We start from the raw sequence: 13225 nt of genomic DNA, 5'->3' as shown, positions 1-13225 counted from the left end.
TCACTAGGTCAAATAAAAAAACCTGTGTATGTAATAGGGGCCGCATCGTACACTTGATATTCATACAATTTGGTCAGAATTATAGCCTTGATAAAAGTTTAGAATATGGGTCATCTGGAGTCAAAAACTAGATCAAATGAAAGAAAAACGATGTGTATGTAATAGAGACTGTATTTTTCAATTGAACTTTATGAAATTTGGTCAGAATGATAGTCTCAATAAAATGAAGGTCAGGTTTGAATATGGGTCATCTGGAGTCAAAACCTAGGTCGCTGGGACAAATCAATGGAAAATGTTTTGTATGGGATAGAGGCTGTATTTTCAATTGAGGTTGAAATTTGGTCAGAATGATTGCCTTTATCCAATCTAGCTCAAGTTTGAATGTAGGTCATATTGGCTTACAAACTGGGTCACTAGGTCAAATTGAAAATATTACTTGTTTACACTTGAGAGACCACGATTTTTGTCCAATCTTAATAAAATTGGTCAGAATATTTGTTTCCATAAAATCACTAGGTCAAACATGTTTTCACTGTTATGATGTGTTTCTCAGGTAAGCAACCTAGGGCCATCTTGGCCCCCTTGTTTTCATTAAATAACATAAACACAGAATTCTTTCAGATGTCAAAACTTTAACAGCTTTGAAACGAATATCATTTAACATTGTCAAGATATAAAATCGTTTTAAAATAAATGAACACCTACTATCACTTAAATCCAAATTAATTTGCTTGAAAAGGAAACTACATTCTGGGTAAGATTTGGTTCCAGCAAAAATGCAGGCCAACAATATTATAATTTGACGCCTACATTATATTAAAGGGGTTCGAAACGAACTTCTGTTGAACAACATAATAATCACATTTGATCAATAAACTCTTTATTGAAGTCTCTAATTTATTTGTAATTACATACACAATGTAGATGATCAGGAAATACTGATGTTAAAAAGGAATGAAAAAAAATATTGCGACAAAGTATATGAAAGCTCAGGAGCACTGAGTTGGTCCATTAAAAATCTCTACGAAATCCTAGATAAGTTTAAAATAAATGAGCCGCGCCATGGGAAAACACCAACATAGTGGCTTTGCGAACAGCATGGATCCTGACCAGACTATGTTGGTTTTATCATGGCACGGCTCAAATGATTACCAGTTGTCTTCAGTCATGTGATTTCTCTACTCTGAATACCAAAGTACCATTTTATTTAATAAATGATGAAATAACTGCCTTAATTCAAAGACATTTGCCAGGGATAATGCTACATTTCTCATACCTAATTTTGATAAGGCTTTTTCAACTGGTTACATTGTTTAAAATTATACTTTATGGACATGTTACAAGCAAAGTGTGCATAAAACAGCAATTTGGATAATACTGTTTCATTTCTAGATTTACATCTCCCTATTTAAGACAATTTGATATATACCAAAATTTATGAAAAGAGAGATGATTTTAATATTACTATTGTATTTTTATCCATGTATCACAGGCAACATCTTATGGGATATATATTTTTCGTAAATTCAGATATTCATAGCGTTTAGTCATTTTGAGGATTTCAATGAACGTATACAATATATTAATGATAAGCTATTCCAGCCAGGCTACCCTTATTACAAATCACTTAAAGAAATTTCTAATTTTTACTATCGTTATTCAGACTTATTTGTTTAAATCGAACTGTAATTTAAAGACACTTCTGCAAGAAGTATAAGGTCCGTTTTATATAGGGATATTGTTTACATAGTTCGTAAGATGTGTGCTTGGCAATTTCCCACTGTAATTGGTAAAGTTGTTAAATGTTATATCAAAAGAGGTTATGACCCAACTGTTTTGAAACACTCTGCATGTTTAGTGTTCAACCCTTTTACCCTTTGACGTCATAGCACTTTCCTGACAGAACAAGCAGAGGACTCTACGATAGGTATACATTAAATCACACCATTAAAGAACTACTTCGATATATCTGTCTTCTGGCCTAATTCATCAGGTCCTTGAAAGTCTTCCTTGATGTTCCGTCTCTGCAACTTTTATTTACACAGTCGTAACTTTGGAGCATGGCTTTCTCTGTTGGATATTTATCCTTGTTTATTTTTCGCTCCACAGTGCATTGCATATTTTGAAGTCCAAAAATTGAAAGTGTAAAATACTTTCTGTCTACAGTGTTTTATCCTACACAGGCTTCTATCATGAAATCTGAACATGATTTATTTTATTTACGTTTATTTTTTATATTACACAAAACATAGTTTTGGGAATCAAGATTACTTCAAAACTAATAATTATAAACTAATGCTTTACTTAAACATACACAATGTTTTCAATGTACTTTGTTTGAAAAAAAGCCAAATGTGACGGAATAAATAAGGCAAGAAAAATCACTGTTTTACTTTATGTGTAAGGTTCTTCTTGGTTCGAGCTAGCAGCATTATTCAATATTGTTCTTATATATGAAATGGTCAACCGCATTTTATCTTTCGCAAGAATTAAAAAATAATAAAAATACATTTTTAAAGATTCAATATACCCTGTTAGTAGTAACATTGTTTCAACTACAAAATGTTATTTTATAGAAACGAGTAAATAAAATTTACAGAGAGGTATATTTTGATTGATTTATTAGGAATTGTCAAGTATTAAAAAAAAATTACAGCTTTTTTTAGACAGGACACAACAGTGACATGATTTTATGTTTGTCATCATATTTTTTCCACATAAATTTACCACTAGATTGTATATTCTTGACATCTTAGTGTATTTTGTGACTTTACCAAAAGCAGGTAAAAGTCAAAGAATGAACAAATGTTAAATCTTAGGAAGATGACTTTTTGACCTTCAGTGTGTTCAGTTGGGAAGTATATAGAGCACTTTGCCTATTAAAATCTCCTATCTAAAACTCTTCCTATCTAAATATTAAATAATTCCTGGAGGGACACCTCGTCTGACTGATATCTGTATTTGTATCAGAGTTCTTAAAAACGATACACTTAGTTACCATAGATGTTGCCGCTGTTTGTCAATTATTGAACATTTGTATTACATTAAGACCCAGTTTTTTATGACTGGCTGAAAATAAATGTTACTTCCGAGCTCAATTACCACATTCTTCATATTGCTTTATCAACAAGTATTCTCCTAAAGCCAAATACAAGATACATGTACCACTACTTTGTCTTATGTTTTCGATCGTACAACTTCATATATTTGGAATCACACTTTTTAACACATTTTGCAATTTAGAAATTAATGATACATGAAAGAAATTTTCAATTTAAATAACATGCTAGACAAACAATTTATTTCTGATTTGTTTATGACTTTTTAAATTATTATATAATTATGCCTCTTTTTAAATTTGTTAATGAGTTTTTCATTATTTTTCAATTTCAGTGATAAACTTTATAAAACGAGAAAACAAAGGTATCTATCAGATGGATTGAGTAACTTGAAATATACGAAGATAAGTTATGAATTAAGACCTTTGTATACATGGATTTTAATTGGACTAAATAATCATACAGGTCAAGTCAGAAACGAGCAAGCATAGGAAGTATTAAAAGGTAACTGAAGTTACATTTGCAGAAGACATGTGTGAATCTGTCCATGTTGGATGATGCTCAGCATGAGGCGGCCAATTGTGTCGTCATTATTTCACGATTACAGGAATTCATGTATTACGACGAAACTTTATGTAGTTACGCTTTTACCATGGATACTTTAAACGTTCAATATTTGTACATTTTTCACACCACGGAAGTGTCTATTTTCAAAGTTTGTATGGATTATTTCGATATGAATTGTCAATTGTCAGCCATGAATACGATGTTCAAACTACGTAAACAAACATACCCGTTCATCACCATTTTAAACACTTTCATCACTACCAATTCACTTTAAATCTAGAAATGGTTTCGCGTTATTCAAGTCAAAACGATGTTATAGCAGGTATAATCATTTATTTGTATTTATCAATTTGATGATTTTCTTACCATTGATGTATACATCCCATGAGCTTATGATAATACAACAATCATACCGTATTGTGTTAAGGATAAGTGAACAGTTTTACTGTAAACTCGTGTCCCCTAGTCAACTCGTACACATTTTTGTCATTTGGTATCACTTGACTTGACGATTTCAAATTGCTCATTTCGTCCCCCATTTTTCAGCCCTTTCCTAAATTAAGATTATTATAATCATGATGTAAAATATGTGTTTTGTACAATATGTTCTACATAAAAACATGAAGAACTTACTTTAAAAACTACATTTTGTATTGCTTTACAGATACTCGATCATATGTAAAAGTGCAGAGAGCATGCATTGGCTAATACGGCCGTGTATCTTCTTTAAAGATACTTCTTTTTTTTTTGCTACCTTAAGTAAAAAAAACAAAACAATTAGACATAACACAAATTGGAGGCTCGTCCGAGTCGAACATTGACTGCTATTTTTGAATTCATATTTTGATACTTTTCAGCTATACTTTGCAAATTATTTTGTATAAAAAAACCTTAATTTCGATTTATAGGTACTCACATCAGCAGCTATCAATATGTCGTTTAATACTGATAAATTTGTGACTTAGCGATCCTAAGAGATGTTAGCTACGAAATCTAATTAATTTTCCTTGCTAAGCATTTTAACATTTCCTAAGTAAAGTCATCCATGCTGAAAAAGAAATAAAGAAAAGAGTTAATTAACACTTTATAGATGAAGACATTTTTTATTCATCTCCTTAAACACATATTGTTGAAACCCAGTCTGTTTTAAAATCCAAAGAAATACAAATGAAGTTGAGATATAAAGAGGGAGAAGAAAGACTGCAGTTAGAGGAGAAAAAGCTAGAAATTTAAACAGAGATCGGGAGAGAGAAGAAAAAGAAAGGGAGAGAAAACGAGCGCAATTTGAATTAGAAATAAAAATGTTAGAACAGGTTAATAGAAAAATGAAGCCGTCTTTCATTATTTTGATTATGACGTCACCAAACAAATCAAGAAAGTTGATACATGTTTCGTGCAGTTTGAAAAAGTAGCGAAAAAAGTTTATAGCCCAGGAAGAATGGCGTCTTCTAATACAGTGTTCTCACTTGCAAAGCTCTTGAAATGTACACACATTACAGCTAAAAATAGAATGTTGTCACAGAATTAATCTTGAAAAGCTTATGAGCTTGTTCCGAAATTGTATGAAGGATTTAGAGCAGGCCAATGCTGAATTTGGCAGAGTTAAAGTACTGTTATTTAAGGTGATATACATAAAAATATAGGAACTAGTTATGATTAGCTAAGGTAGGTATTGTTAACTGAAGAATTTAAAAGGTGTATTGGATGGAACATTTATATTAAATATATACTGAACATTTATTAGAGGCTTCAAGATTAGTTGATGATTATACTTTATCTCATAACGTTTCATGCAACAAGACAAACATTTTCATCAAGAAACCCTCTTTCACAAAATTCTTCTAGGTTCTTATCTGATAAAAATTTTAATACAGATTTTCAATAATATGAATTTACAAGTAAGCCTTCTCTCTTAACTACCAGCAGTTATTCCAAGAAAACTAAGCACATTTTCTCTGAATGTCTACTCAATCTTAAGAGGAAGCATAAACCCAATAGGCTTTACAGGTACCTCTTTTAGATCTAAACAGCAAGTTTATACTGGTACTGTTACTGTCGTTGCGGTCAAGGACTACAATTATGCTTCTATCATGAACATTTCTGAGCCATTTATATCTACTTGTTCGCTGTCACTTAATGATGATTCTGCCCAGTCTGTCCCTATCAAATCTTACATAATACCGGAAATTCTGAGGATCTTCTTCGCGCTGATGTCCAGTCTTGTTCTGAGAAGACTTTTCGTTAAAATGTACTTATTCAAGAGGTGGAGTGTGGCTTTATTTCTGTAGCGCTCCGTAATATTTATTCAACCTCAGATTTGGTTACTTGCTCTGTGAGTTTGGGTGTTACAGATGAATTACCATTTAAAGGTGTCAGTTTACTGTTAAGAAATGACCTAGCTGGAAATAAGGTGGTAGTAAATCCACTTGTAACTGACAGAACTAACTGGATCAAAATCTTGATCCAGTTGAGCAGGAAACTCCTTACATTTACATCTCGTGCGCTGTTACCCATTCTATGGCTGAAATGTCATTGAGAGTGATCTTGTGTTAAGGTATTGGACCCGTAATAGAGTATCTCCTTTCTGAAGCGTATTTAATTCCTACCATAACCTACTTTGACTGCAATTTTCAGAGGGGTGTGTTGGGGGGGGGGGGTAGGTGCAAGCCCCACTGGGGCGAACATTTATTTTCCCATCTTTTCCTTTTTTCTAGTAAGTTTTTACTTATTTCAAGACTTATTATGGATGCCATTTTTAAAAATTACTATTAGGGGCCCAATACCTTAAACATAGATATGAGCCATGCCATGAGAAAACCAACATAGTGGGTTTGCGACCAGCATGGATCCAGACCAGCCTGCGCATCCGCGCAGTCTGGTCAGGATCCATGCTGTTCGCTTTTAAAGCCTACTGCAATTAGAGAAACTGTTAGCGAACAGCATGGATCCTGACCAGACTGCGTGGATGCGCAGGCTGGTCTGGATCCATGCTGGTCGCAAAGCCACTATGTTGATTTTCCCATGGCGCGGCTCATATGTCGTAAACCATTATTGACACATTTAATTATTAAACAAATTAGTCTGTTTCTGCTAATATGTCTGGCCAAATGCAAGATTCGAATACCATCGCAGATCATTTTCAATGATGAATATGTGTCAATGTCACATCTTATTCAGAAACAACACAATTATCCTACAATTTCAAAAGGCTGTTAGTGAGGAAGAAGCTTTATAGGCTCCTGTCTGCTATTTTGTTAAACATTGGATATAACATGGCGGTCATGTAATGTCCCTGCTGATGTTGAATGGACAACAAACTATCAAATTGTAGTCCTAAATTATATCGTCAAGAAATTCTAACCCTGGCTCATGAAACGCCTATGTTAGGTCATGATGGTAGCCCGCCCGCTTAGCTCAGTAGGTAAGAGCGTTGGTCCACGGATCTCGGGGTCGCGAGTTCGATCCTCGGGCGGGGCGTTTGTTCTCCGTGACTACTTGATAAACGACATTGTGTCTGAAATCATTAGTCCTCCACCTCTGATTCATGTGGGGAAGTTGACAGTTACTTGCGGAGAACAGGTTTGTACTGGTACAGAATCCAGGAATACTGGTTAGGTTAACTGCCCGCCGTTACATGACTGAAATACTGTTGAAAAACGGCGTTAAACCCGAAACAAACAAACAAACAAACAAAGGTCATGATGGTGCAAATAAAATGTACCACAAAATTTCAAAATATTGGCCTTATCTAAAATCTTATGTGTTTCCCAAAATTGCCGGTCTTATCATACATGTCAAATGGTAGGCAAACCTAATCAGAAAATACCCAAGGCACATCTTCAGTCAATACTGGCATTTGTTGAACCTTTAGGAGACTATTTTGGAGCCCTACCTAAAACAGATCAAACAATTGGATATCGAGGAAAAAGTCAATAAATCGTTTCTCTGATGTAATTTATTGTGTACATATTTTAAAGTGTACAATTTAAAGATGGCTGTAATAGTGTCTCATGAATGGTGTGCATCTGGAAATAAGATAAAATATAAGATAAAATATACTAGTAGTTTATATATTTTAGGAGTTTAAGAACTTCTGAAGAACTTTTTTGTGCAATTACAAAAACATGTGAAAGAATGATTTACCTGCAAACGGTATCAAAGCATGTTATGCTGATAAATAAGGGAGTGAAATTTATACTTCTTGTCTTTATAACGAAACTGCGTTATTCATTTTGTGGGAAGTAGCGTCTAAGGAAACTACAACGATTCTAAATGCTTTCTTATAAGTTAAACAGCTGTTTGTTTTATTTGTCTTTTCTGCAGATTTTTCGAGACCGAATAGTCTTCGACTTAACCTTTAACACTTTAAGCGAAATTGACTTGACGTTCATAATAGCATTACCCTCAAACATTCAGCCGGGGTTACTTTTTAGACTTTTGACGTTCTGTTAAAACGTTTTGAGAATATCTGGTTTTGTTTTTGATGGAAATGAAATGAATTTATATCTGTTTTGGATAATTTCTACAGCATAGTTTTAGCCTCAGTCATGCGTGAATTTCTGATATCAATTTCGAAGTACCATGTTCTAATGAATTAATTTTAGATATAGTTTCCGATGTTTACAGATATATCAAGTAAGTTCATGAGTATTTTTCTCTGCACATAATATGTACAGAAATGTGCTGAGAAAATCTGAGATTACCCTACTTGTATAATCCTGTAAACACGAGATTACTATATAACTATTTTGCATATTTGACTTAAAATTCATATATTATTTTCATTTAAATTTGTTTATTATTGAGTTTTTACTCTTTTGATTTTCGCGCCTCGCTGACTGAACAAAAACTTCTGTTTAGAAAATGTGTTCCCCAGATAAGATCCAACAGATTCGCATTGGTTTTAAATCTTTGCTTTCATGGCAAAACAATTGTAACTTGTTGTTTTGTTTGTAAAAAAAAACTCAAGAAAAAACATTTGAGAAATCTCAGAATTTCATATATTTCATGATTTCTGAATTTGCAATAACTACAAGTTTGAAGTTTCTAGTATTTATTCTTTTACTTTATAAATGTAGGTGTTGTGACAATTCTTTCTCTGTGAACTAAATTGGAGCTTAAATAATCTTTCTTGAAAGGAAAAATTATACTCCCTTGATAGGACCTCACAGAGAAAGTGTTGCGATATTTGGAACAGTTTACTGTGCTGATAATATCGCAACAGATTTTCTAATGAACTCTATAAGATTTCTGGTTGATATATATCGTAACGTTGTAAAATACAGCACAGATTTTGTAGTATTAATGTTGTTACTGTTTAACATACGCAAGATCAAAGAAAACGCCGCCTATGCGAAATTAGATATAGTTCAGAAGTTAACAAAAGTTTCCTGTAAATTTCAAAATTTATTTTCATTCTCAAAATATGATGAAATGCCTAGGAAACTCTTTGTTATGCCTACGTTCAAGTTAATACGCTGTGCTATATATTATAATCGGGTACTGAGGTATAAACTAAATTTTGGCATATATTGGCGTTAACTGGGATATCAATAAATTTTGTGTCATTTTGTGTTTTTTTTCAGTTCTGCATTGACAGTCTTCTAAAGCAAACAGGCATGTAAACATTCTTTGTTAATGACATGTAAGCAAATTGAGAAAAGTATATAATACTAATCCATGAAATATAACAATACATTTCATCTCTTTAGATGGGTGTTATTCACAGCTGTTGCGTTTTAAATTCTTCCTATGTAGAATTAACCTACCTATGGACAACCACATGTGCTACAAATATCACAATATGATGAATCCTTCAAAAGAGCAGATTCGAAGAACATCAGAGCACGGTTGTCTGGAACAAATTAGTTCGAAACAGCAGTGATATTAAATGTAACCTACATATTCTGAAAACTTAGCCACAATTACTAAAACAATGGTAATGAACAGCAGAGAAAAGCCACGTTCTTATAATGCAACACTTTCAATATGATATCCTACCATACGAGGGAACCCACAACTTAACCGCTTATCCAAGTGGCAGATGTTTTAACTAATGGCTGTTACTACGTGGTATTTAATTGTTTAATCAGATTGTTGTTATGTTTTATCAAATAAAATACATTCAATGAGGCCTTTTCACATTGATAGTAAATATCTTATGATAAAATATTATAGTGTAAAAAACAGTATGTCTTTATTTATACACAGAAATTAAATATGAAAGCATTATGAGAATGTAGTTAAACGCTTTATGTTTCGATGCCTTAAATCTAGATTTTAATTTCTTATATTAAGAAGATAACTAAATTGATAGCTTTAATTAATGAATACAGATATAGACTAAATGTGCAATAATACCTGGCTGATAGTAGTCAAATACCCGAATGGCAGCAGGTTTGGTTTTGGCAACAAGATCTGTCCTGATCATTTCAAGGGTAGCACATGTTTGTGGATATACGTTGGGCAATATCTGAAAGGAGTAATGAAAATTATATACATGTACATATTTATATATAAATAAGTCAGTTATGAACTCTGTTAAAGTCTAGGCAATGGCAGTAAGAGGACATTGTGTAATTGAAATGTTTTATAGTTCTACCAAATTCAATGCACCGCAATCGAAATCAAAATCCTCGTAAAAATTATTCTGAAAATGTTACTTTATGTACGTTTGAAATTGAATGGCAAATGTGTGCGTGTGCGTGTGCGTGTTTGTGTGTTGGGGTTTAACGTCTTTTCAACAATTTTTCAGTCATATAAACGACGGTGTCAACTTGTAGCAGTGAGCACAGTGCCCAACTTTATAGTGCTGCCTCACTGAATTATCAAGCCATAGACACGTGGCATGATATCCCACCCAGTCACATTATACTGACACCGGGTTGACCAGTCCTAGCACTATCCCCTTAATGCTGAGCGCCAAGCGAGGAAGCTGCTAGTATTATTTTTTACGTCTTTGGTATGACGCGGCCGGGGATCGAACCCACGACCTCCCGCTCTCGAAGCGGACGCTCTACCATTAGGCTACCGAGGCGGTGAATGTATTAAAGCAAATTTTGATTTTTTTTCAAGAAAAAAGACAACATACCTGGTCGTAGTAGAGAACGACAGTCTTTTCGTCCCTTATTTCAGACTGTCTAGCATGATCTAGTTTTGTGTTCGGGCTTTCGAGATCTGCTGAGAATCCTGAGGGGAGATCTATCTCAATTACCGCCATTCCAGGATTGACAAATCTCTGTGGTAGGTACCTGTAACGATTACACAAAATTGGTATTATCGTCAGCTAATTGTTTAACCGATTAACCGATTTGTAGTTTTCGGTAATTTTGCAATACACATTAAGATCGAAACTCGCTAGAACATATTTCAGTTTCAGCTAAAATTCCTTACATACTTGATTATTGCCAGGCATTTCTGTTGATTATTTGAGTTTTCCATCCACAACAAAACCAGTATTACTTAACCTTGATGTCTGTTTAAATGCATATACGAATATGGTAGAGAAACACGTAAAACTATAACTATTCCGCGTTACCATCAGGCTATTGCCAACTGTAACAAACATTTTAAACGATTTACATACCTTGCGCATGTTTGTAGTACAATGGAGCGCAATGTTTCTCTCACAATGGTTGTTGTTATGTTGAATGCGGGAAGAGAGACTTCCGTCTCTACATTGAATGACACTGATACCTACAAAATTGAAAACCGACTGTATTTTCCGTTTCTAAATTGAATAGCTGAAAGACAATGACACCTACAGAAAATTTAAATAAATGCATTTCCAGTTTCAACATTGTGACTGAGCATCATCAAACAACTTACAACGAGGCCATCCTGCTTCGATGAAAGTCAAGCTTTTATCCAATCTCGTCTAGAATAAATAAAATAAATGTGTCGAGCGGCCAAGAAAAATAATCTTAAATTCTTGACCTCTATTTGTGACCTTTACCTTTAAGTTAGGGTCTGGATGTAGCATACAACGTGTTTTCTTGAAAAATTGGTTGTTTCCCAATAATGTAAATCTAAGATATAGAGCGGCACATTTAGGGACTCTCGTATTGACGTAAGCACGTACACACAGACAGGTGTAATACTATATGCACCCTCCCTATGTTTAACGACGGGGGCATAAAGTGTAGTTTATTTCTCGCAAGTATAAGACCGAAAAAACTTAAAGACAACCAACATAAATTTCAAACCCTAAACTGTATCTTTATTTCTTGCTGCTCAGATATAGATTAGAAGAAAACAAACTAAAATAATTATGAATGAATAGCACTGCTCTTGCGACAGAATTGCTTATGTTATACATACAAATACATAAATACAGTGCCTATAAAATCTTAAAGAATATAGAAGAAACCGTTCACTCTCGCCTAAAAAATTAACTTCTAACAAATTAAACATTTAGTCGCAACTAGCATTGTGTCTTCAGTTGATTTTCACAAATACCTTTCCCTGTTGGGATACTCTCTTGAATTAATGCCGAGCCGGAGCTGTTTGCCTTCAGAGAAACTCACTTGAAGTAATGCCGAAAGAGTGCCGTGTCCCTTCAGGGGCACTTACCTGTAGTTATATCAAATCAGTGCAGTGTCCCTTCAGGGACACTTACCTGAAGTAATGCCGAACAAGTGACGTCGTTTCCCTTAAGGTACTTACCTGAGCCAAAGCCAAGTTCCTTCAGGAATACATACCTGAAGTAATGCCGAACCTGAAATAATGCCGAACCAGAGCCGAGTCTCTATAGGGATACTCACCTGAACTAATGCTGAACCAGTGCCGTGTCCCTTTAGAGAAACTGCTGGCGGATGACTGAAACTGTTGTTGCTACGTGCAAGTGCAGTGTTCGGTATCTAAAGATCCATAAAAATCATTTAAAATAATTAAGTCATGAATTTCTAAATAAATCTTGAAACAGTCATTTTATTTTCATGAACTAAAATAAGGTTACGGCAGTTTATTATCAATGAGAATACATTTTATATAATGAACATGTGATTTTGACAACTACTTCAAAATCGAACAAACATATTCAAATAAAGTCGAAATTCAAACACCTAAAGAATATAAGTTGAAGGACAAAACTTACGTCTAACAGTTTCAGAACCATGGCCTCGTTTTGCCCGATATGAATTTGTTTGTGGAAACTGCCAGATTCTACATCAATTGTCAGATCTAAATTACCCTTGAATATAGACCCATACTCTGACATTGCTTGGAGTCCAAGGACCGTGTCCTACAAATATTTGATTATTATTCGCAAATGTTTCAATTAAGTAAATTCTATCTAGAGCATCAGGCATGTTTTGCAATATGCGTAAGTGAAGTAAAATAAAATACACCCAATAGGGAGCATTATAATACTTATTTAATCAATACAGCAATAACTACCTGAAAATAGATCAAAACTTTCAAACATATTAATCGAAATCATTCAAATTATAGGTAATTTGATGACTTTTACTCATTTGTATGATAATTTTTGGCAAAATCCATTCAGCCAATTCTGAATTGTCTATCAGCTTGATGAAGACATATGCTTTTGGAATTGCTTCCCGATAGGCTTTTTACAATGTCCTAAACATTTTGCGTTT

At 33.8% G+C, this 13225-nt stretch overlaps 2 protein-coding genes across 5 annotated transcripts in view; one reads left to right on the top strand and one right to left on the bottom strand.

The window, feature by feature from the left end:
* Window positions 1-4328, top strand: part of LOC123532524 (beta-1,4-N-acetylgalactosaminyltransferase bre-4-like) — a 35207-nt gene extending 30879 nt beyond the window's left edge. The window contains exon 6 of one of the 2 annotated variants that reach the window (XM_045313980.2): window positions 3394-4328. In XM_045313980.2, coding sequence (XP_045169915.2) covers window positions 3394-3550 — 157 coding nt within the window. In that variant the 3' untranslated portion in view covers window positions 3551-4328. The remainder of the gene's footprint in view (window positions 1-3393) is intronic. The other variant, XM_045313979.2, reaches the window with a different exon arrangement.
* A 3238-nt stretch (window positions 4329-7566) lies between these two features.
* Window positions 7567-13225, bottom strand: part of LOC123531862 (CD109 antigen-like) — a 110025-nt gene continuing 104366 nt past the window's right edge. For 2 of the 3 annotated variants that reach the window (XM_053518599.1, XM_053518600.1), the window contains 7 exons: window positions 12721-12867; window positions 12389-12484; window positions 11212-11321; window positions 10717-10876; window positions 9987-10098; window positions 9395-9480; window positions 7567-7651 (listed from right to left, as the gene is read on the bottom strand). In XM_053518599.1, coding sequence (XP_053374574.1) covers window positions 9395-9480; window positions 9987-10098; window positions 10717-10876; window positions 11212-11321; window positions 12389-12484; window positions 12721-12867 — 711 coding nt within the window. In that variant the 3' untranslated portion in view covers window positions 7567-7651. The remainder of the gene's footprint in view (window positions 7652-9394; window positions 9481-9986; window positions 10099-10716; window positions 10877-11211; window positions 11322-12388; window positions 12485-12720; window positions 12868-13225) is intronic. The other variant, XM_053518596.1, reaches the window with a different exon arrangement.

Source organism: Mercenaria mercenaria, chromosome 11, assembly GCF_021730395.1.
Source record: "Mercenaria mercenaria strain notata chromosome 11, MADL_Memer_1, whole genome shotgun sequence".
Classification (NCBI taxonomy): domain Eukaryota; kingdom Metazoa; phylum Mollusca; class Bivalvia; order Venerida; family Veneridae; genus Mercenaria; species Mercenaria mercenaria.
The sequence above is the reverse complement of the archived record's forward strand: the minus strand, read 5'-3'. Positions and strand labels throughout refer to the sequence as shown.